Raw genomic sequence first — 18,737 nt, forward strand, 5'->3', positions numbered from 1 at the left:
TAACCTTATAGAACGATTCAAAAGACACTTATAGAATCGGGTCAAAATTCTAATTTTCACAATTTTTCAAAAATAGCAGATCTACAAGCTCGCAGCGCGGCACTCGGTGCCGCGCTGTGAGCTTGTATATCTATAGTTAAAGGATAAAATAATGATACACAATATGTGTACCCGTTCTAAATGGGTTAATCAATTATCACCTTTCATAACTCATCCCCCAGTGCACTGACTGGCTGTATAACGTTGTTAGACTCAGCTTGCAGCAAAAGGATGTTTATGCTCAGACATTTATGTCAGAGACGAGTACTATGAAGTATCAAGTTATGTTGCATAACGTATTAATAATGTATTGTGCCAGAAACCTGTATATACATAGGTTTCTGGGGGGAGGTTTATTGGGTAACAATAGCCAGTAGCTACTACTGCTGAAACAGGATACAGAAGGTGAAATAATCATGTCACATAAAGCATACATTATTGACATGAGGTGATGCTACCTGACACCTGGGACTAAACGTCTCAATGGAAGAGTATGGAGAGCTCCTCCAACCACTGCACATGTACTAGTTAATAGTTATAGTGTCCTGGATTACAGCAAGTCCTGGATTTAACCAGGGGTTGACACTAAGGTCTCAGAGGCACTTGCCCGTCGGGCAAGTACATGTCATGTTCTACTTGCCCGAAGGTCATGCCCACTTGCCTGAAAAGTAAATTGTCCATTATAAAATCATACCGTAGGTAATTACCGCTCAATTTAACACTTATTTCTTTACTTTCTCGGGCTGTGCGCTAAAATATTTCATACCTCAATACCTCCAAATCCAAATACCTACATAGCTATGATTGAATATGTCTATGGTTTCACACTTGCTTCATTCCACAGACCAGAAGACAGAGTGCTTTGGCCTCATTCAGGTGTTTAGACAGATATCTCTGGTGTTGTGTTAATAGACGGTTGCGTCCCCTCTCAAATGAGCACTTGCCCGGTCGGGCAATCTGACAGCAAACTTCACCTGCCCGAAGGTTTTATTTACCTGCCGGGGGCAGGTGGGCAAGCCTTATGCTGCATTCACACTACAGATATATAGTTGAACGTTTTGCTTGCTTGGTCAATGTAATCTCAATGGAAACCAGCTTTAAAGCTACAGGACATACACAGAACAAAGCTTTGACAGCTTTAAAGCTGGTTTCCATTGAGATAACATTGACCAAGCAAGCAAAACGTTCAACTATATATCTGTAGTGTGAATGCAGCATTAGTGTCAATGCCTGATTTAACTAAGAAACTCTATGCTGCCTCTTTGTTCTACTGTATATATAGTGTTTAATACGATGCCATGCGAAAGTGTGGACAAGCCGTCACTAACTCAGGACTCCTGGATAGCTGCTCTCCACTCCCTTTATTAGAAGTTAGCATGGGAAAAGGTACAGTTATATGACAGTACAGTTCACTGGTACTGTACAAGGTCAACTAAAAGGATAAACACCTCAAAAAAAGCAGGAGAACACATTTGACCCTTTTTTTTGCCAAATCTGGGTTGGATGTGATTTGGAGCTGCCTCTGGTGTTATAATTGTGTGCATCCTTGACATTTCTGAAATATGTTGTCAGGTACGTGGGTATCTTAGTTTTGTAGTGAATCAGGGTCTGTCGCACCACAGTGTGTCTACGTAGGTGCTATAGGTGGTGCTCCTCTTTCCCCTTACAGCTTTGCCTTGTGTTGTTGGCCTCCACAGTGTCAGTTCCATCCTAATCTCTTGAGAACAGACTCTGAAATGAAGAGGAACAAAACAGAGTGGGCGTTCCCTTTTATTTGACATTGGTTAGCCAGATTGGTTCGATCCCTACCTGTTCCTCATGTCTGACACAGTGACACAGAGGTCGAGGTCCACTTTCTTTCTTTCTTTCTTTCTTTTATCCCACAATTTTGTACCCAGACAACCAGGAAGGCTTGAGAAAGTCTGTTTAGATAACCTTTGACCCCTGAACATAGACATTTTTCACCCAGTGCCAATTAGCCTTATTCACGGCCCGCCCACCTACTTCCGTTTCTCAGTTTTCCCCGGGTGCTGACTTCAATTTAGAAGGGGAAACTATACTGGACTTAAAGCCAACAAATCGTTATTTCTAACAGTAAAGTAAATTATAGTGCTTTGTGCAGTTTAGTATCTTGTGTTCTTGATCATGCTAGCCGTATTTTATACTTTACTATTCGGAAATTGCATTAAATTTGCGATTTCTGTGCTAACTCCATAGGCTATGGTAGGATTTACCCCTTCAAAACGGGACTTCAGCACCCGGGGGATGCTGAGTGGGCGGGTCGTGAATAGGGAGAATTGTCTGAGCTGTGATCATGGGCTATAGACGGTATGCTCATGCATAACGTGAATGGCAAATCTAGTGGCAAAGTGAGTTTAAAGTCATTTAACATCATTTAATGCAGTCTTCCCCCTTGGGATAATAAAGGTATCTATCTATCTATCTATCTATCTATCTATCTATCTAAATAGGACTTATGTTTGGATGTATGGGCTGTCAAGCCCAGAAAGTAGTTTTTTGCCACTCAGGTGTTCCCGCATAACTTCCGGGTATGATGATGATGTCACGTGCATACCCTCTATTCTCCCTCTGCTGTGCTGTGCTGAGAGCGTCCATAATGTCCCCAGGCTCTGTGTCTAAAGGCCACCGTGTCCCAAGCAGTGTCCATAATGTCCCCAGGCTCTGTGTCTAAAGGCCACCGTGTCCCAAGCAGTGTCCAGCAGAGCAGAGCAGACAGACTGTAGCCTGCTGTTGACTGGAGGCCTTTAGGAGGCCATGAGACTGTAAAGTGTAGTAATTATCACTACAGATAGATAAGTAGGGTCTTGGAACTCTACAGATAGAAAAGTATGGCCTTAGAACTCGTCCTGTTTCCGTCAGACACACTTAAAGCTAATTAACACTCTGTTAGAACGACACCTGTTGAAAATGCACAGTAAAACCAAGAGGGTGCAAGTGATTTGCTTTTTTGTGTTAAAAAGTTATAGCTCTAATTAGTTCTCATTGCTATAGAGCAGACCAGGGGCCGTATACGGCCCTTTGGTTCACTCCGGCCTGTGTAAAGCTGCATTGCTTTTATTTTGAAGTTTTGTATTCGCGTACATATGGACACAATGCGTACGTCAGCACGTGTGTGGGATCATTGGATCGTTGTCTCAATAACAAGCAGGTGGTCAGACTGGTCACACGTCAAGACGACCTGCCTTACCTTACCCATCAAAAGAAAGTCAATGCAGAATGCCAGGTTTTCAACAAAAAATGTACTGCTAAGTATTTATTTACTGAAGTCGGAGGTAAAGCTGTGTGTTTAGTTTGCGGGGAGCACATCTTGCAGGGAGCACTGCCTTTTGGCCCGGCCCTGCACAATAACTTCTGTTCTGTTTTCATGTGGCCCCATGGAAAAAGTACTTGCCCACCCCTGCTATAGAGTGTGTGTTCAGTGACAGAGCTTACCTCTATCTCTGCTATAGAGAGTGTGTTCAGTGACAGAGGTCTCCTCTATCTCTGCTATAGAGTGTGTTCAGTGACAGAGGTCTCCTCTATCTCTGCTATAGAGTGTGTGTTCAGTGACAGAGGTCTCCTCTATCTCTGCTATAGAGTGTGTTCAGTGACAGAGGTCTCCTCTATCTCTGCTATAGAGTGTGTGTTCAGTGACAGAGGTCTCCTCTATCTCTGCTATAGAGTGTGTGTTCAGTGACAGAGGTCTCCTCTATCTCTGCTATAGAGTGTGTTCAGTGACAGAGGTCTCCTCTATCTCTGCTATAGAGTGTGTGTTCAGTGACAGAGGTCTCCTCTATCTCTGCTATAGAGTGTGTGTTCAGTGACAGAGGTCTCCTCTATCTCTGCTATAGAGTGTGTGTTCAGTGACAGAGGTCTCCTCTATCTCTGCTATAGAGTGTGTGTTCAGTGACAGAGGTCTCCTCTATCTCTGCTATAGTGTGTGTTCAGTGACAGAGGTCTCCTCTATCTCTGCTATAGAGTGTGTGTTCAGTGACAGAGGTCTCCTCTATCTCTGCTATAGAGTGTGTGTTCAGTGACAGAGGTCTCCTCTATCTCTGCTATAGAGTGTGTGTTCAGTGACAGAGGTCTCCTCTATCTCTGCTATAGTGTGTGTTCAGTGACAGAGGTCTCCTCTATCTCTGCTATAGAGTGTGTGTTCAGTGACAGAGGTCTCCTCTATCTCTGCTATAGAGTGTGTGTTCAGTGACAGAGGTCTCCTCTATCTCTGCTATAGAGTGTGTGTTCAGTGACAGAGGTCTCCTCTATCTCTCCAGCTCTTTAGTAAGCAGAAAATACCTTTTCATGTTGGGGTACCAGCTTCATCCAATCAGGATCAGAGAAACCACCACAAAGAAAAGAAAAGAGAAAATGCTTGGTTTCATCACTTCCATTTTAACTGGTTTATCCTGTAAGTTCTCTCTCCTGATTGGGTAAAATTGGTAACCTGACCTGGAAATGCATTCTGTTGCTGTCGGGCAGAAACCTTGTTATCTGCTTATTTCAACTGTATTCAAGTACAGTAGTGTTTCTCAACCACTGGTCCTGGGGACCTTTGGTGTGCCCCTGAGAAGGGTCAAGTGTGCCCCTTGAAACTGCTTGAAAGCCAGTATTGTATTTATCATTTTAAAAATGATTTAAACTAGTGAAAACGGCCGATCTACAAGCACACAACGCCTCGCACTGCGAGGCGTTGTGTGCTTGTAGATCTGCTGTTTTCACTACTGTTGTGCTACAGCCTTGTATGATGAAGCAGGGTTTTACTTTGAGAAGAAACGTACACATTTGAAACTTGGGAGATACAAGGTTTCTTCCCGACAGTGACGATATTTACACCCCCGTATTATGTTGGTGTGCCCATGGATTCTTGGGACATGAAAAGTGTGCCATGCCGAAAAAAGGTTGAGAAACACTGCTTTACACCACTTACAATCACTATAGCAGTGATTACAGAATACTGATACAATGGATAAAACAACAGTGATCATGTGTGTCATGTGATCCTCTGGTAGAGCAGGGTATCAGATATCCTATAGAGAGTGACTCACCCTCCCTGGCGGGGAGGAGAGGAGGGTCATTATTTAGGCGTGTCACCGTGTCATCCGGCCCTCAGGGCTCCTGGGGGCCCCTGGAGAGGTCAAAGGTTATCTAAACAGACTTTCTCAAGCCTTCCTGGTTGTCTGGTCAACATTTAATTCCTGGAGACTCTGAGCCAGTCTGGACTCCACCACGTCATGTTTTTACTGTTCAATGTGCACTGTCCCTGTCAAATAAGATGGTAAATGGTGCATTTTAGGGATGTAATGGTACATTTTAATAGCGATTCGATACATATCACGATACATGGTTGACGATACGATACATGGATGATATTGGTTCATTCATGGCGATACGATACGATTCGACTCAATGATTTAAAATCGATATAGTAACTATTTAACAAAGACATTAAATCTGTGTGAAAGGTGTGGATAGTGCAGGTTTTTAAGGGAAACATGTATTATTATGGATATAAATAAGTAAACACAGTGATTATCTGCCAAATACATGGACATGGTATATTGACAAACCTGCACCTTGACATGAACCCACAGATTACACACATTTATCGATAGACCAGTTTTTTTCTTAAAAATGCTAAAGTAGGTACAAGTAGGTAGTATCTATACAATCGATTCTTTGCACTGCCGATTCGATAAGATTAAAAAAAAAGATGCGATTCAATTTTAGAAATTTTCATTTCGATATACTTTTTAAGTTAAAAACGATATTTCGATACAGTTACTATAGTGTTACACCCCTAGTGCATTTATATAGCGCTTTATTGCAAAGTGCTTCACATAGATTGTGCATTAAATTCACCCATTGAAACATGTCTTGGCCCTTACAGCAATACCGATTCAATCTTTTTCTTCCGTCTTTATTGATAGGCTAGTACACAGAGAGACTGACAAGTGACACACAGCAAAGGTTGTCGGGCTTGGGGATCAAACCTGGGACTCGCTGTCAAGCTGCTTTAGAGACACAAATGTGGTTTGTGCCTTGACCGCTAGGCCAGCAGCGCACTACTGATTCTTCAATCAGAATCAGATTCAGTTGAATCAGTCAGACAGATGTCAATTATCTGTTATCAGCTATCAGGCCAAGCCACAGCACCACCAGTGTCTCTCCCAGAGGGTGGAGCTAGAAATCCCAGCCTTAAAAACCCTATTCCAGAGCAGAGCAGGCCCCAGCACCCAGCGGTCACCGTTAGTTTTAAGGCGGGTTTGGGGAACTGGAAGGAGATGTTGAGTTGTAACCCTATCCATTCCATGTTTAACTGTATATAACAGCAATAATATAGTGCTGGACAGAAGCACTATGACCTCTGACTGTATATGACTGTGTGTCTGTGAGCGCGTGCATGTGTGCATATTTTCCTGTGATTTATTGCAACTGCAGCAACTTTTACCTTTGCATGTTTCCAGTGCTGCGGTCATATTTCATCCAATGGCGCGGTGAGATTTGGAGGAGTGGTGTGTTTGTGGCTGCCTGCTGGTCAACCCTCATGACTCAGCAGATGAGGTGTAGTTTCTAGGGTCCAGTTTACATCCAGTATGAGTCTGTTGGAACCATTAGACCAGAGTGTTGGAACCATTAGACCAGAGTGTTAGCCGCCGCGTGAACGTATGGGAATGGTGTTGGGCTGTTAAACTGCAAATTGGACCTTGTAAAAAGGAATGTCTTGACCAATCGAAAACCAAGGAATTAGCCGTGTCAGCTTGTTTTCCTCCAATTTCTTCCTCCTCTCACACATGTGTGGCACTGCTGTTGTATCCTACTCACACCTGCCGTGCACGTATCGATATTATTTCGATGTCCGGTTGTTTCGAGGTCTCAGTAGAGTCCAGGCTAACCTGCCGACACGGGTGAACGCTAACCTGCCGACGCAGGTGAATGCTAACCTAGTGAATGCTAACCCAAAGCCTAAACCAGGGTTCTCCAATAGGCGGCCCGCAGGCCATTTGCGGCCCACGGGGGGCTACTGTCTGGCCCACACCAACCCCAGTAATAATGGTGGTATAAGAGCAGCATCAACACTAGTATATCGTCGTTGTCGGGTGGAAATCTCGTATCTCCAAATATGTACGTTCTTTCGCAAATCATATAAGGCCGGCACACAAAAGTAGTGAAAACAGACGATCTACAAGCACACAACGCCTCGCACCACGAGGCGTTGTGTGCGTGCTTGTAGATCGCTGTTTTCACTAGTTTAAATCATTTTTAAAATGATAAATTCAAAACGAACGGTTTTGGACATACAAGATTTTCACCCGACAGCGACGAAAACTGTCACTGTTGTGGCCCTCGGCTTGGTACCCTAGACATAATTCAATGTTGTGGCCCTCGGCTTGGTACCCTAGACATAATTCAATGTTGTGGCCCTCGGCTTGGTACCCTAGACATAATTCAATGTTGTGGCCCTCGGCTTGGTACCCTAGACATAATTCAATGTTGTGGCCCTCGGCTTGGTACCCTAGATATAATTCAATGTTGTGGCCCTCGGCTTGGTACCCTAGATATAATTCAATGTTGTGGCCCTCGGCTTGGTACCCTAGACATGATTCAATGTTGTGGCCCTCGGCTTGGTACCCTAGACATAATTCAATGTTGTGGCCCTCGGCTTGGTACCCTAGACATAATTCAATGTTGTGGCCCTCGGCTTGGTACCCTAGACATAATTCAATGTTGTGGCCCTCGGCTTGGTACCCTAGACATAATTCAATGTTGTGGCCCTCGGCTTGGTACCCTAGACATAATTCAATGTTGTGGCCCTCGGCTTGGTACCCTAGACATAATTCAATGTTGTGGCCCTCGGCTTGGTACCCTAGACATAATTCAATGTTGTGGCCCTCGGCTTGGTACCCTAGACATAATTCGGCCCTTGGGTAAAAGTAATTGGGGAACCCTGGCCTAAACCCTAACATTAACCCTAAACCTAAACCATACCCTTACCCTTAACATCGAAATATCGATGCCAGTGAGGAGCTCTCACTGGACCGAGAGGACGTAGAGCCTTCGTCCTACTCCTCCCGCTCAACAGGTGACGTCCCAGTCCGTAGGAGTACTTACTGTACGTGCAGTCTGATGTACCTATCCTGGGATCGCTTCCTATTTTGGCCGGGTTTCTGATCCGGTCAGGAGCGGAAACGGGCTACCAAACCGGAATCAGTTTTAACCCAAAACAATTCCGCTCAAGGACATAATTTTAGGACTGTGGTGGAATTCAGATCAATCAATAATCATTAGAAAATGAGGAGACAAGACACTTATATTAGGTGGTGGTGTGGTCAAGTTTATGTAACATGATATCATGGACAGAAGTACAGTTTAACACTCTGGGCAGTGGTAAGGTAGTTCTGCCCAGAAGAATGGTCAGACACTAGAGTTATACTGTGTGGCTTCAAGGCCTCTGGAACGAGCTGTACCATAACAAGATAGGCCAGCTACTGAGGCCTACTGAAAGCCTCTCTACTCCTAACTATCAGGTATTAGTATCATCATAAAGACCTAGATATTAATATAATCAATGAACACATGATCTACGCTATAACGTCACACATAACCCGTAGATCATAAACTCTAATCTACGACAGGACCTACCCAATAAAACCCTTGATGCAGGCGTAGTTTTGCTTATTTTTTGAAAAATGTGTTTGATATGCATCTTTTAGTCCAACTCGCAGCAACAGGCAAGACTACACTTCTCTTGCATTTAAATAGGGATTTAAATGCAAGGATAGGGAAACAAATGAGTTAATTTATGAAAAAACACAAAACGTTAAAAAGTGGAAGTTTCTGACCGACAGCAATGACCTGTACATGTACATACCAAGCCTCATTCCCTGGTGACATGGAAGCAGGTGCTGCTAACACTACAGTACATAATGCATCATCTATAAGAGGGAGTAATGAGTGAAGCACGAGCAGCAGTGAGGTGTACAATAAAAAGCTGCCTCATCCATCATGGCCGCCCCCTGAGGAGGCAGGAAGCCACGGCTGGAGAGCACTAGATCACTTCCTTCCTCCCGGCGGGGAACAGCTTGATTTATCCTCCAAACAGCATGGTGGACTTCTATAGCCCTGAATACATGACCGTCATGTTTCCACCTCAACCTCGCATCCAGTGGGGTATAGTCATAGCGCAACGGTTTGAGCTACAAACGTCACATTTCAAAAACAAAGTGCTTACCCAAGTCTAATTTTGCTCAGAAATGATGCCGATCAATGATAATTACATGCCGCTCCCGGATTGTTTAATAAAAATAAAAAAATTATCCTGTTTTCCCTTGTATTTCCCCCTCTAGTGGAGAGTTGTGTCGTCTCTGGTCGCTCACTGTAGTGAACGGAGATGGCGACTCTCCACTAGATGGGGAAATACAGGAAATGTTTTTTATTAAACAATCCGGGAGAGGCATGTAATTATCATTGAACGGCATCCTTTCTGAGCAAAATGAGACTTGGGTAAGCACTTTGTTTTTGAAATGTGACGTTTGTAGCTCAAACCTTTGCGCTATGACTACCCCACTGGATGCGAGGTTGAGGTGGAAACATGATGGTCATATACATGACTATCATGTTTCCAGCCCCTATTCAGGGCTAGGTGGACTACATCTCTGAACATGACACTTTCTACACTTCTACACTCCCATGACATCTCATCATGGCCTTAATGTATGTCCATGTGGGGGAGAAGACGACAGCCTCCACATGGCCTCCCCTGCAAGTAACAAGAAAATCTTGTGAAACAAGACATATGTGGGGGGAACCACATATGTCCAAAACGTCTACTTTTCAGAAAGAAAGGGGAAAAAAACAGTGTTCCAGTTGATTCAATCTAGTTATTTGTTAGTCACAAGATGTTGTTAATACTTTACATTGGATCAATAGTTATAAAACCCACAGAGCTTGTAGATCGGCTATTTTCGAACAGCCTATAGAACCAGATTGCATAATCATTCAAACAGCAAGTCGGGAACAGAAACTATTCATGTGAGCACAGTTAATTTGATTTCAACCATAACTTTAATCCTCTGTAAAAGACATTTGCATCCATCTCCAGTTTTAAAAGTGTAGGCAATGAGTTCCAAAGGTTTACCCCTTACTTGACTTGTCGATCTGCTATTTTGATTTGTGGTGACACTGCAGTATGATCAAGTAGGGCATTCATTAGAATATTAGGACAACAATGATATGTTCAAAAGTAAGCATTTACTACTGCATTTACTGTAACTAGCTTTACACTCCTGGCCTCACTTTTGTACTGCCTACTTATGTTTTTCTTTAGTCCCACAAGCTGATGTTTTGGGTCAGATAGTGCTGATGTTAGTTCTTATTAGTGAACACATATTGTTTTGTACTTGACTGGGTTTTAGATTAGTATTATTTTTCATTATTGTACTTGATTGGATGTGTTTTTTTCCCCTTGTATTACTGTAATATAGTTAAGCCTCTTGTGGACAGGTGATGAAAATTAGCACTTGTGCTATACTCACTTTGATCAATGCATCTGGTTCGTCCAATGTGATTGTGATGTCCATGTCAAATAAAATAAACATAACATAACATAACAAGCTCAAAACGCGTCGCAAAGCTATTGCTATTTTCTAATTTGAATCCTGAAAAGTAGCAGTTTTGGACATATGAGGTTTCCACCTGACAGAGATGATCTCTGCTTCCTGGTATCTTTAGGTGTTGAGTTCCACAGCCTCAGGGCTTTATTGATAAAGGCTGCGTCTCCCATCTTCTCTCTGCTGTTATTGGGAATCTCCCAAAAGACCAGCTGTAGATAATCAGTGTTCTCCTCAGGCCCTGTAGGCTGGCTGACAGGGGAGAAAGAAAGGTTAGGACGTTATTTGAACCATCCATCCATCTTCAACCGCTTATCCGGAATCGGGTCGCGGGGGTAACAGTTCCAACTGAGACTTCCAGATTTCCTTATCCCGAGCAACTTCCTCCACTCCCTCAGGGAGTATACCGAGGCATTCCCAAGACAGTTTGGAGATATAGTCCTTCCATCTGGTCTTTGATCTGCCACAGGGTCTCCTCCCAGTGGGACGTGCATCGAGGACCTTCCTAGGAAGGCGCTCGGGGGGCATCCGTACTAGATGCCTGAACCACCTAAGCTGACTCCTTTCCAAGTGTAGGAGCAGCGGTTCTACTCCAAGTCTCTCTCGGGTGACTGAACTTCTCACCCTATCTCTAAGGGAGATACCAGCCACTCGTCTTAGGAAACCCATTTTGGCTGCTTGCACCTGCGACCTTATACTTTCGGTCATGACCCACACTTCATGACCATATACAATCTAACTGTGCAGTAGTTTGTACTACATATTCAGAGAACTTTAGCTAAAAATAGCAGATCTACAAGCTCACAACGCCTCGCACTGCCAGGCATTGTGAGCATGTAGATCGGCTATTTTCGGCAAAGAGGTTTGGTGTAGAGGGGAAAAAGAGCAGAATAAGTACAGTAGTATTGACGATTCAAGCGGTTAAATATCTGAAAACACAAATTGACATGAATCCAAAATACACTGATGATCTCTGTCAAAAGATGCAACTAAATGGAATCTATTAACGGCTGGGATGGGGCGGCTGTAGCTCAGGAGGTAGAGTGGGTTGGCCAATGGTCCGTGGGTCAGCGGTTCAAATCCCAGCTTCTCCTGTCTACATGTCGAAGTGTCCCTGGGCAAGACACTGAACCCCAAGTTGCCTCCGGTGAGCTGATTGGTGCCTTGCATGGTTTCCACCGCCACCAGTGTATGAATGTGTGTGTGAATGGGTGAATGTAATGCACATTGTAAAGCGCTTTGGATAAAAGCGCTATATAAATGCACCATTTATCATTTACCATTTATTAACAGGTTGTGGGGGTCCTTGCTTCATCTCTCTCTCAACAAAGGGGTCCTTGGCCTGAAAACGCTAACCCTAACCCTGCTATAGGACATAAAACTTAATTCGAAAAACAGAATTTGTTCACATCTATCCTGCCTTTGCCCCAGGAGACCATGCAGGCTTGCAGAGTCTCGGTTTAAATCTCTTCTGAAAACTCATCAAAGCTGCTTTTAACTCTCACAGTTTTTATGTATTTTTTAGTTTTTATCTATTTTATCTACTCATCAAAGCTGCTTTTAACTCTCACAGTTTTTATGTGTTTTTTGTTTTTATCTATTGTTGTGTTTATTGATTTATGTTGTGTTTAGAACTTGCCTGTCATGCCTATTGGTGTATGTCATGTCTTGCGATTTCTTCTGTTAAGCACTTTGTGACTTTATTATTATTATTATTAATGTGAAAGTTTATTGTTATATGTGGCTGTCCGCTGTTCCCATAGACGGGGCATTCCCTAAGGGTCAGCACACTGCAGAGGGATGATATCCCATAGCCTGGAGGGAACATTGCTGCCCGATGATGATTAACTGACAGAGAACATGACAACATGTCCTGGGTGGGACATCATTCATGACACTTATGAAAATATCCTGAAAGCAAGGGTGTCACACCAAACTCTGGGCCCCGGGTACAAGGATTCACTGCAGGCCCCCCATGAATGTTAACTATTGAAAAATAGCAGATCTACAAGCTCGCAGCGCGGCACCGAGTGCCGCGCTGCGAGCTTGTAGATCTGCTATTTTTAATTTTTTTTATGTTTCTATGTCAGTGGTGCTCAAACGTTTTCATGTCAAGGACCCTGAAGATGATTAAGCAATATTACACGAGAGGGTGTGCATATAACACGGTTATCCTGCACGACAGCCTACCGCAGGAACGAGTCGACAGGCGAGTTCCTTAGGTAGGGCTGGAGTGCAGGATAACCATGTTATATGCAGACCCTCGAGTGTAATATTGCGATTATACAACTGTTGCCCTTAATAAAAAAACACGTCAACTTCATTTCATTGTAATTAAGATATTCGATAGGAATTTGTAATTTTTTAATGCCACATTTAGCTACTATGTCCCTGAACGTCACATGAAAACCGCTAGCCAGCCACCTAGCATAGTGTGGGGAGAGAGGAGCGCTTGCTGTCTTTCGTGACCAACGCAGCTGATTTCTTTACTTGATGAGAGACCGTGCATCTGTGCTCGTTATATGCACGGTTGGTTAGTTTTCCATTGAGAGCCCGACTACCTGTTGTATAATATGTATTTGGCCACGGACCCCCATCTCAAAATATTTCGTTCCAGGGACCCCCCCAGAAGCAAGTTACAAATGTTCGCTTAAAAAAATACATATTCAAAGATTTGCACACATTTTCACAACTTTTCAAAAAATGGCAGATCTACAAGCTCGCAACCGCGCTGTGAGCTTGTATATCTGCTATTTTTCAATAGCAGATTAATAAAGTTACTAGGGGCCCTCCACCTTGGGCCCTGGTAACTCAGTCCCACTTCCCTACCCCTTGTGACGCCCCCTGCCTGAGACCGGTCTCTTCCCTCTGGTATGTGTTAGCATTGTGTCCCATAGCTGTGGGGTGTGTGTTAGCATTGTGTCCCATAGCTGTGGGGTGTAACTGATGCAGGCTGTGGTGTGTGCTTACAGGACGAGAGGGGCGTGAAGCCCCAGGAGAAGAGTCCCCTACGCAGGGTGGGACGGAGCACAGAGGACCTGACCGGACCTCCATTACAGGTCAGAACGCCAACACCTCACCGTGTGGAAATGGAACCAAATGGACCTGTAACTCGTATAGGCCCCTTTTCCACCAAAATAACTTACAATTTAAACATTTAGCAGACGCTTTTAATCCAAAGAGACCCCCCGTTCTTCCACCCATTCCCTGTTCTCACTCCTCCCATCCAAAAAACGTTACCAGAGCATCAAATCGCCCACCACTCGTTTCAGTAATAGTTTTTTTGCCCAGGCAGTCAGGTTGCTCAACGAAATGCTGAAAGTGAAACATAGGTAAACATGGGCACTGTATGCATTTTGGGGGCCAGGAGGGCAAATTGTCTAGGACGAGTGGATTTTTGTCCTGGGGTTTTTTTATCGGGGGTTCTGTCAGCATCACTGTGTTGGCTGATCTGAGAACTGGTTCCCTTCTAGATTACTGGATTCCGAAACAGCTTTTAGGGTTCTGAACCAATTCATTGTCAGTGGAAACACTGGTTCAATATTAGGTGGGAAAGAAAATAACTGAACCGGTTCAACCCTGGTGGAAAAGGGGCCTGAGAGTGGCCAAGTGTCCAAACCCACATTTGGACACTCTCAGAATTAACGTAGGGATATTTAATTTAATTTTCCAACATATTTAGTATAATTTTAATGTCTACGCAGGCTTTTGTGAGCTCCCCAGCCAGTTTTTAAGATTGATTTGATTTGATGTTCATTTTCATACATATATAAAACCCTTTGTAACTTCAAACCAATGAAAAACGTCATTGAAAAAACATGTCCCCATCATTAGAAGGAAAACATCAGTCGCCAGAACCAAGGACGTGTGTTTTCAATAAATCTAACATACCGGTAGTTAAAATGTAGTTTGATACAGTATATAGGCTGTCTGATAAAAATGAATATCAGATATCTAAATACTGAATCCAGCAACTTTGGGGTAAAACAAAAAAGCATGAGTAGATAAATAAATAAATAATAAATAATAAATAAATGTTTGAAAGTGAAATATCTCTTTAAAGTCATATTGAGTACATTTTTTAAATAAATTATAGAAAAAAAAATCATATAGCCATTCAACATTTTCTATTTTTTTTTATCCCACGATTTCGCAACCCATTTTTCACCCTGTGCAAATTATCTAATGTAATCCTGGGTGCCACACTCCCTCTGCCAACCTGGGGAGACAACGGACTGACCTCATGCGTCCAAGCCGCTTCTTTTCACCTGACAGGGGAGAGATTCCCTGGTGTGGACATAGCGCGTGGAAGGAACACGTTATTCAAACCAGTTCCTTTCCCCTCCATCAGGTGCCCCGGCAGGCCAGGGGGAGGCAGTATAGAGATCAGGATTATTTTGTTCTTTTTTAAATAATACTAAAAATAGTGTGGGCCTCTGACATCATCACGCCAAAATGATGCAGGCACCTTTAAAAGTTAAAACAAATTTTTCTGACATCGTTTGCTGTTGCTTTCAGAAATATTCTCTGTTCTAGAGACCATGCGTCATTTGTTTTGGGGACGGAGATTTCGTTTGTGAACTGAATTCTGGGAATCGCAGTTCTAATGGAACCATAGACGGACACTGTAATGACCACAGAGCTACCAGAGGTGTCACCAAAAAGCCTATAAAGCTTTTTTATAATAATAAAGTTGACATTATTGAAAAAGCTCATTTGCCAGTAGATGAGGTGCTGGAGGCAAAATCGAGCAAGATGAAAAATTAAGTAATTCTCCGCACACTCAAAACAGTACAAAATCAAGTTCTTTATATTCAGTTTAGACAAAGTGCAAGCTTTCGGTCATAGACCTTCTTCAGGCATGCCTGAGATTTTGAGTGTGCGGAGGCTCCCTTTAATTATTTATAATAATAAAGTTAAAGCTATACTGTGTAAGTTGCTCAACTAGTGGTCAGTAGCGTCCGCGTCTTTCGGCCGTTTTTCGCCGCGGACCGGGCCTCACACCCCCGCGTCACCCCCACGTCTGCCTCCACCTCGCCGAGATCTATCTTTAGAGGGGTCCCTGGTTCCTGTGCGTTCAGGCATTCCGGAGAAACGGAGTGTTTCACCCGAGTATAGATAGAGACACACGGGCGCCTACAAATATGGCCTAGCGACCCCACTTCAAGATGCGCTGTGATTGGCCGGCAGTGTATAACCCTCGCTGTGATTGGCCGGTAGTGTATGATGACGTAATTTTTGCGTGAAAACCGGACCCCGGTCAGGATCATAGAAAACATATAAAGAGAAGGCTTCAGAAGCTGAAAATAACGAAGTGGGTGTTCTAAAACTTTAGCGATTTAAGAGTTAGGACAATTTTAAGATTTGTTTTATAAAAAAAGTTACATGGTACAACTTTAACACATCATGTTGGTTTACAGTGTGTGTGTGCCTGTGTAGTCCAGGTGGTGTGATGTTGTGTTGTGTTTGTTTCTACAGGACGTGCCTGTGTAGTCCAGGTGGTGTGATGTTGTGTTGTGTTTGTTTCTACAGGACGTGCCTGTGTAGTCCAGGTGGTGTGATGTTGTGTTGTGTTTGTTTCTACAGGACGTGCCTGTGTAGTCCAGGTGGTGTGATGTTGTGTTGTGTTTGTTTCTACAGGACGTGCCTGTGTAGTCCAGGTGGTGTGATGTTGTGTTGTGTTTGTTTCTACAGGACATGCCTGTGTAGTCCAGGTGGTGTGATGTTGTGTTGTGTTTGTTTCTACAGGACGTGACAGCAGTGAACAGCCTGGTCCCTCAGAAGCCGGTTCGTAGGAAGTACCACCCAGACAGCCTGGAGGGAACGCCCACTCTGACCACGCCCTTCAACCTGCCCAGTAGGAAGTACCACCCAGACAGCCTGGAGGGAACGCCCACTCTGACCACGCCCTTCAACCTGCCCAGTAGGAAGTACCACCCAGACAGCCTGGAGGGAACGCCCACTCTGACCACGCCCTTCAACCTGCCCAGTAGGAAGTACCACCCAGACAGCCTGGAGGGAACGCCCACTCTGACCACGCCCTTCAACCTGCCTGCCAAGCCTGCACAAAAGTCAGTCCCGTCTGATGATTGATTTAAGGTGGCCTTACACTAACAGATAGTCGGGGCATTGAAATCTGGTCTATACAGGATAATCGTTTAGGATTCTCTTACCAGATAATCCAAACATGCACACTACTACACGATTAAAAAAATCTGTGGCACTGTGTAATCTGTGTGTGTGTGTGTGTGTGTGTGTGTGTGTGTGTGAGCGCGCGAGAGAGAGACGGTCAGATCCACCAATACACGCCTCGTCAGATCATCGGGCTATCGGCAACAACTGTCTCCGTCCCTTGTGGCCGAACAGTGGGCCCAGCGACTGTCTTTCTCTTGCTCGCCCGCTGTGCTGGTCCATATCAGTAGCAATTCAGATAAATAGTAACGATTTTTGAAAATAGTCGGGGTGGCTCCGACCGGCAGGGTTAATAATAAGATTGGATCTTTGAACCCTCACACTAGAAGACATTTATACCCTAGGATCGCCCCCCATGTAGACGCAGCCTGCCCGATACTCGAGAGGGTTGTTAAATGCCCCGATTATCTGCTAGTGTAAGGCCACCTTTAGTTTTTTAAACGCACAATTATGAGTAAAAATAAAACAAACAAATTAGAGTAAAATTAATGTGCAGAAGAAATGATAAAAGAAACCTCAGAGTTGCATGGAGTTGCATTTTCTTTTCTCTCCAAATAAGCGGTGCATAGAAACGTGCTTCTCCCAAAAGTATATGTCTTTGTACACACAATGTTGACCCTTTTAAAAAAATGCAGATCTGAAATACACAGAAATTCTTGAAGTCATTGTTTGTGCCAAGTGGTTTAGAGAAAGCATTGAGAACAAGGTGAAAACCCTTCACTTGTGGGAAATCCAACCCTCCTCGCGTGCTGATGCTGCCTCTGGCCAGCAGTGCCAGGTTGGGTGAGAGAAACAAGCAAACCAGGTCTAACCAAAAACAGGCCCATAAGAAGCAACGCTCAGTTTTATCCCTTTAATCCCATTTACATCGCTATTTGGAAATGGCTGATTTACAAGCTCTCAACGTGTTGCATTGTGGCATGTTGAGAGCTTGTAGATCTATGCAATTTCCAAAAGAATCGGTTACACCCCGCCATTCCGAAACACCGCTATTCCGAACGTTGACTTCTAACCCTAACCCTACCCCTAACCCTAACCCTAACCCTAACCCTTACCCTAACCCTAACCCTAACCCTAACCCTAACCCTACCCCTAACCCTAACCCTAACCCTAACCCTAACCCTAAACCTAACCCTAACCCTGCTTCGGAATAGCGGTGTTTCGGAATGGCGGACTGTTGCCAAAGAATCTTGGGAAAAATGGTCAAATATTTGGAATAACATTTAAAACATTTTAACAACACAAATCTTGTATGGGGGTCTCAGGTGCAAATTATTTTCAAATGGTGGTCCTTGGCCACATTGAAATTCAAATTTGGAGGTCCTTGATATTAAAATATTTGAGAAACACTGGTTTAAACAACATTAGGAATTCAAGCCCCAAATAAGCAACAACACTTTAGAAATAAGCCCAATAAAAAGTAACAGCAACCCACAACTGACAATATACTCTACAGAAAAACAAAGCCCAAAAAGTCCCTTATAATAGGCAGACCTGGCAACGCCGCCCGTGGCGTGCGAAACCTCAGCCCGCCGCGGCGTGATGATGGCCCTGGACACATGTGTCTGTCCGTCTGTCCGTTCCTACTGGTCAGACACAGCTGACCAGAACAAAAGCTGTGACGGCCACTCAGTCAGGGAGGTGAGCATCAATAACTGTGGCGACAGCTCAAATGATAGTCCTGCTGACTTATGGCAACTGTGATGTTTATGGGAGGGAGGGGCTAACATGGGCCATAGCATGACCAACCGCGTCCTCTGGAGTTTGGGTGCGGTCGCTCTTTGATCCCTGGCTTTGTCTTACAGGGTTGATACGACACCTTTTAAACTCTGGGCGGTTAGTCCCACCTTCTAACTGTACTTAAACTGTTAACTCTCAAATACCTGGAACGCGCCCGAG

At 44.0% G+C, this 18,737-nt stretch overlaps 1 protein-coding gene across 1 annotated transcript in view; it reads left to right on the forward strand.

The window, feature by feature from the left end:
- reps2 (RALBP1 associated Eps domain containing 2) overlaps window positions 1–18,737 on the forward strand; it is a gene marked incomplete at both ends in the record, with an annotated part of 102,837 nt that overhangs the window by 62,318 nt on the left and 21,782 nt on the right. The window contains 2 exons of the mRNA XM_080754899.1: window positions 13,619–13,705; window positions 16,395–16,717. Coding sequence (XP_080611025.1) covers window positions 13,619–13,705; window positions 16,395–16,717 — 410 coding nt within the window. The remainder of the gene's footprint in view (window positions 1–13,618; window positions 13,706–16,394; window positions 16,718–18,737) is intronic.

The sequence above is a fragment of the Nannobrachium achirus genome (genome assembly GCF_963921795.1).
Source record: "Nannobrachium achirus genome assembly, chromosome: 1".
Classification (NCBI taxonomy): domain Eukaryota; kingdom Metazoa; phylum Chordata; class Actinopteri; order Myctophiformes; family Myctophidae; genus Nannobrachium; species Nannobrachium achirus.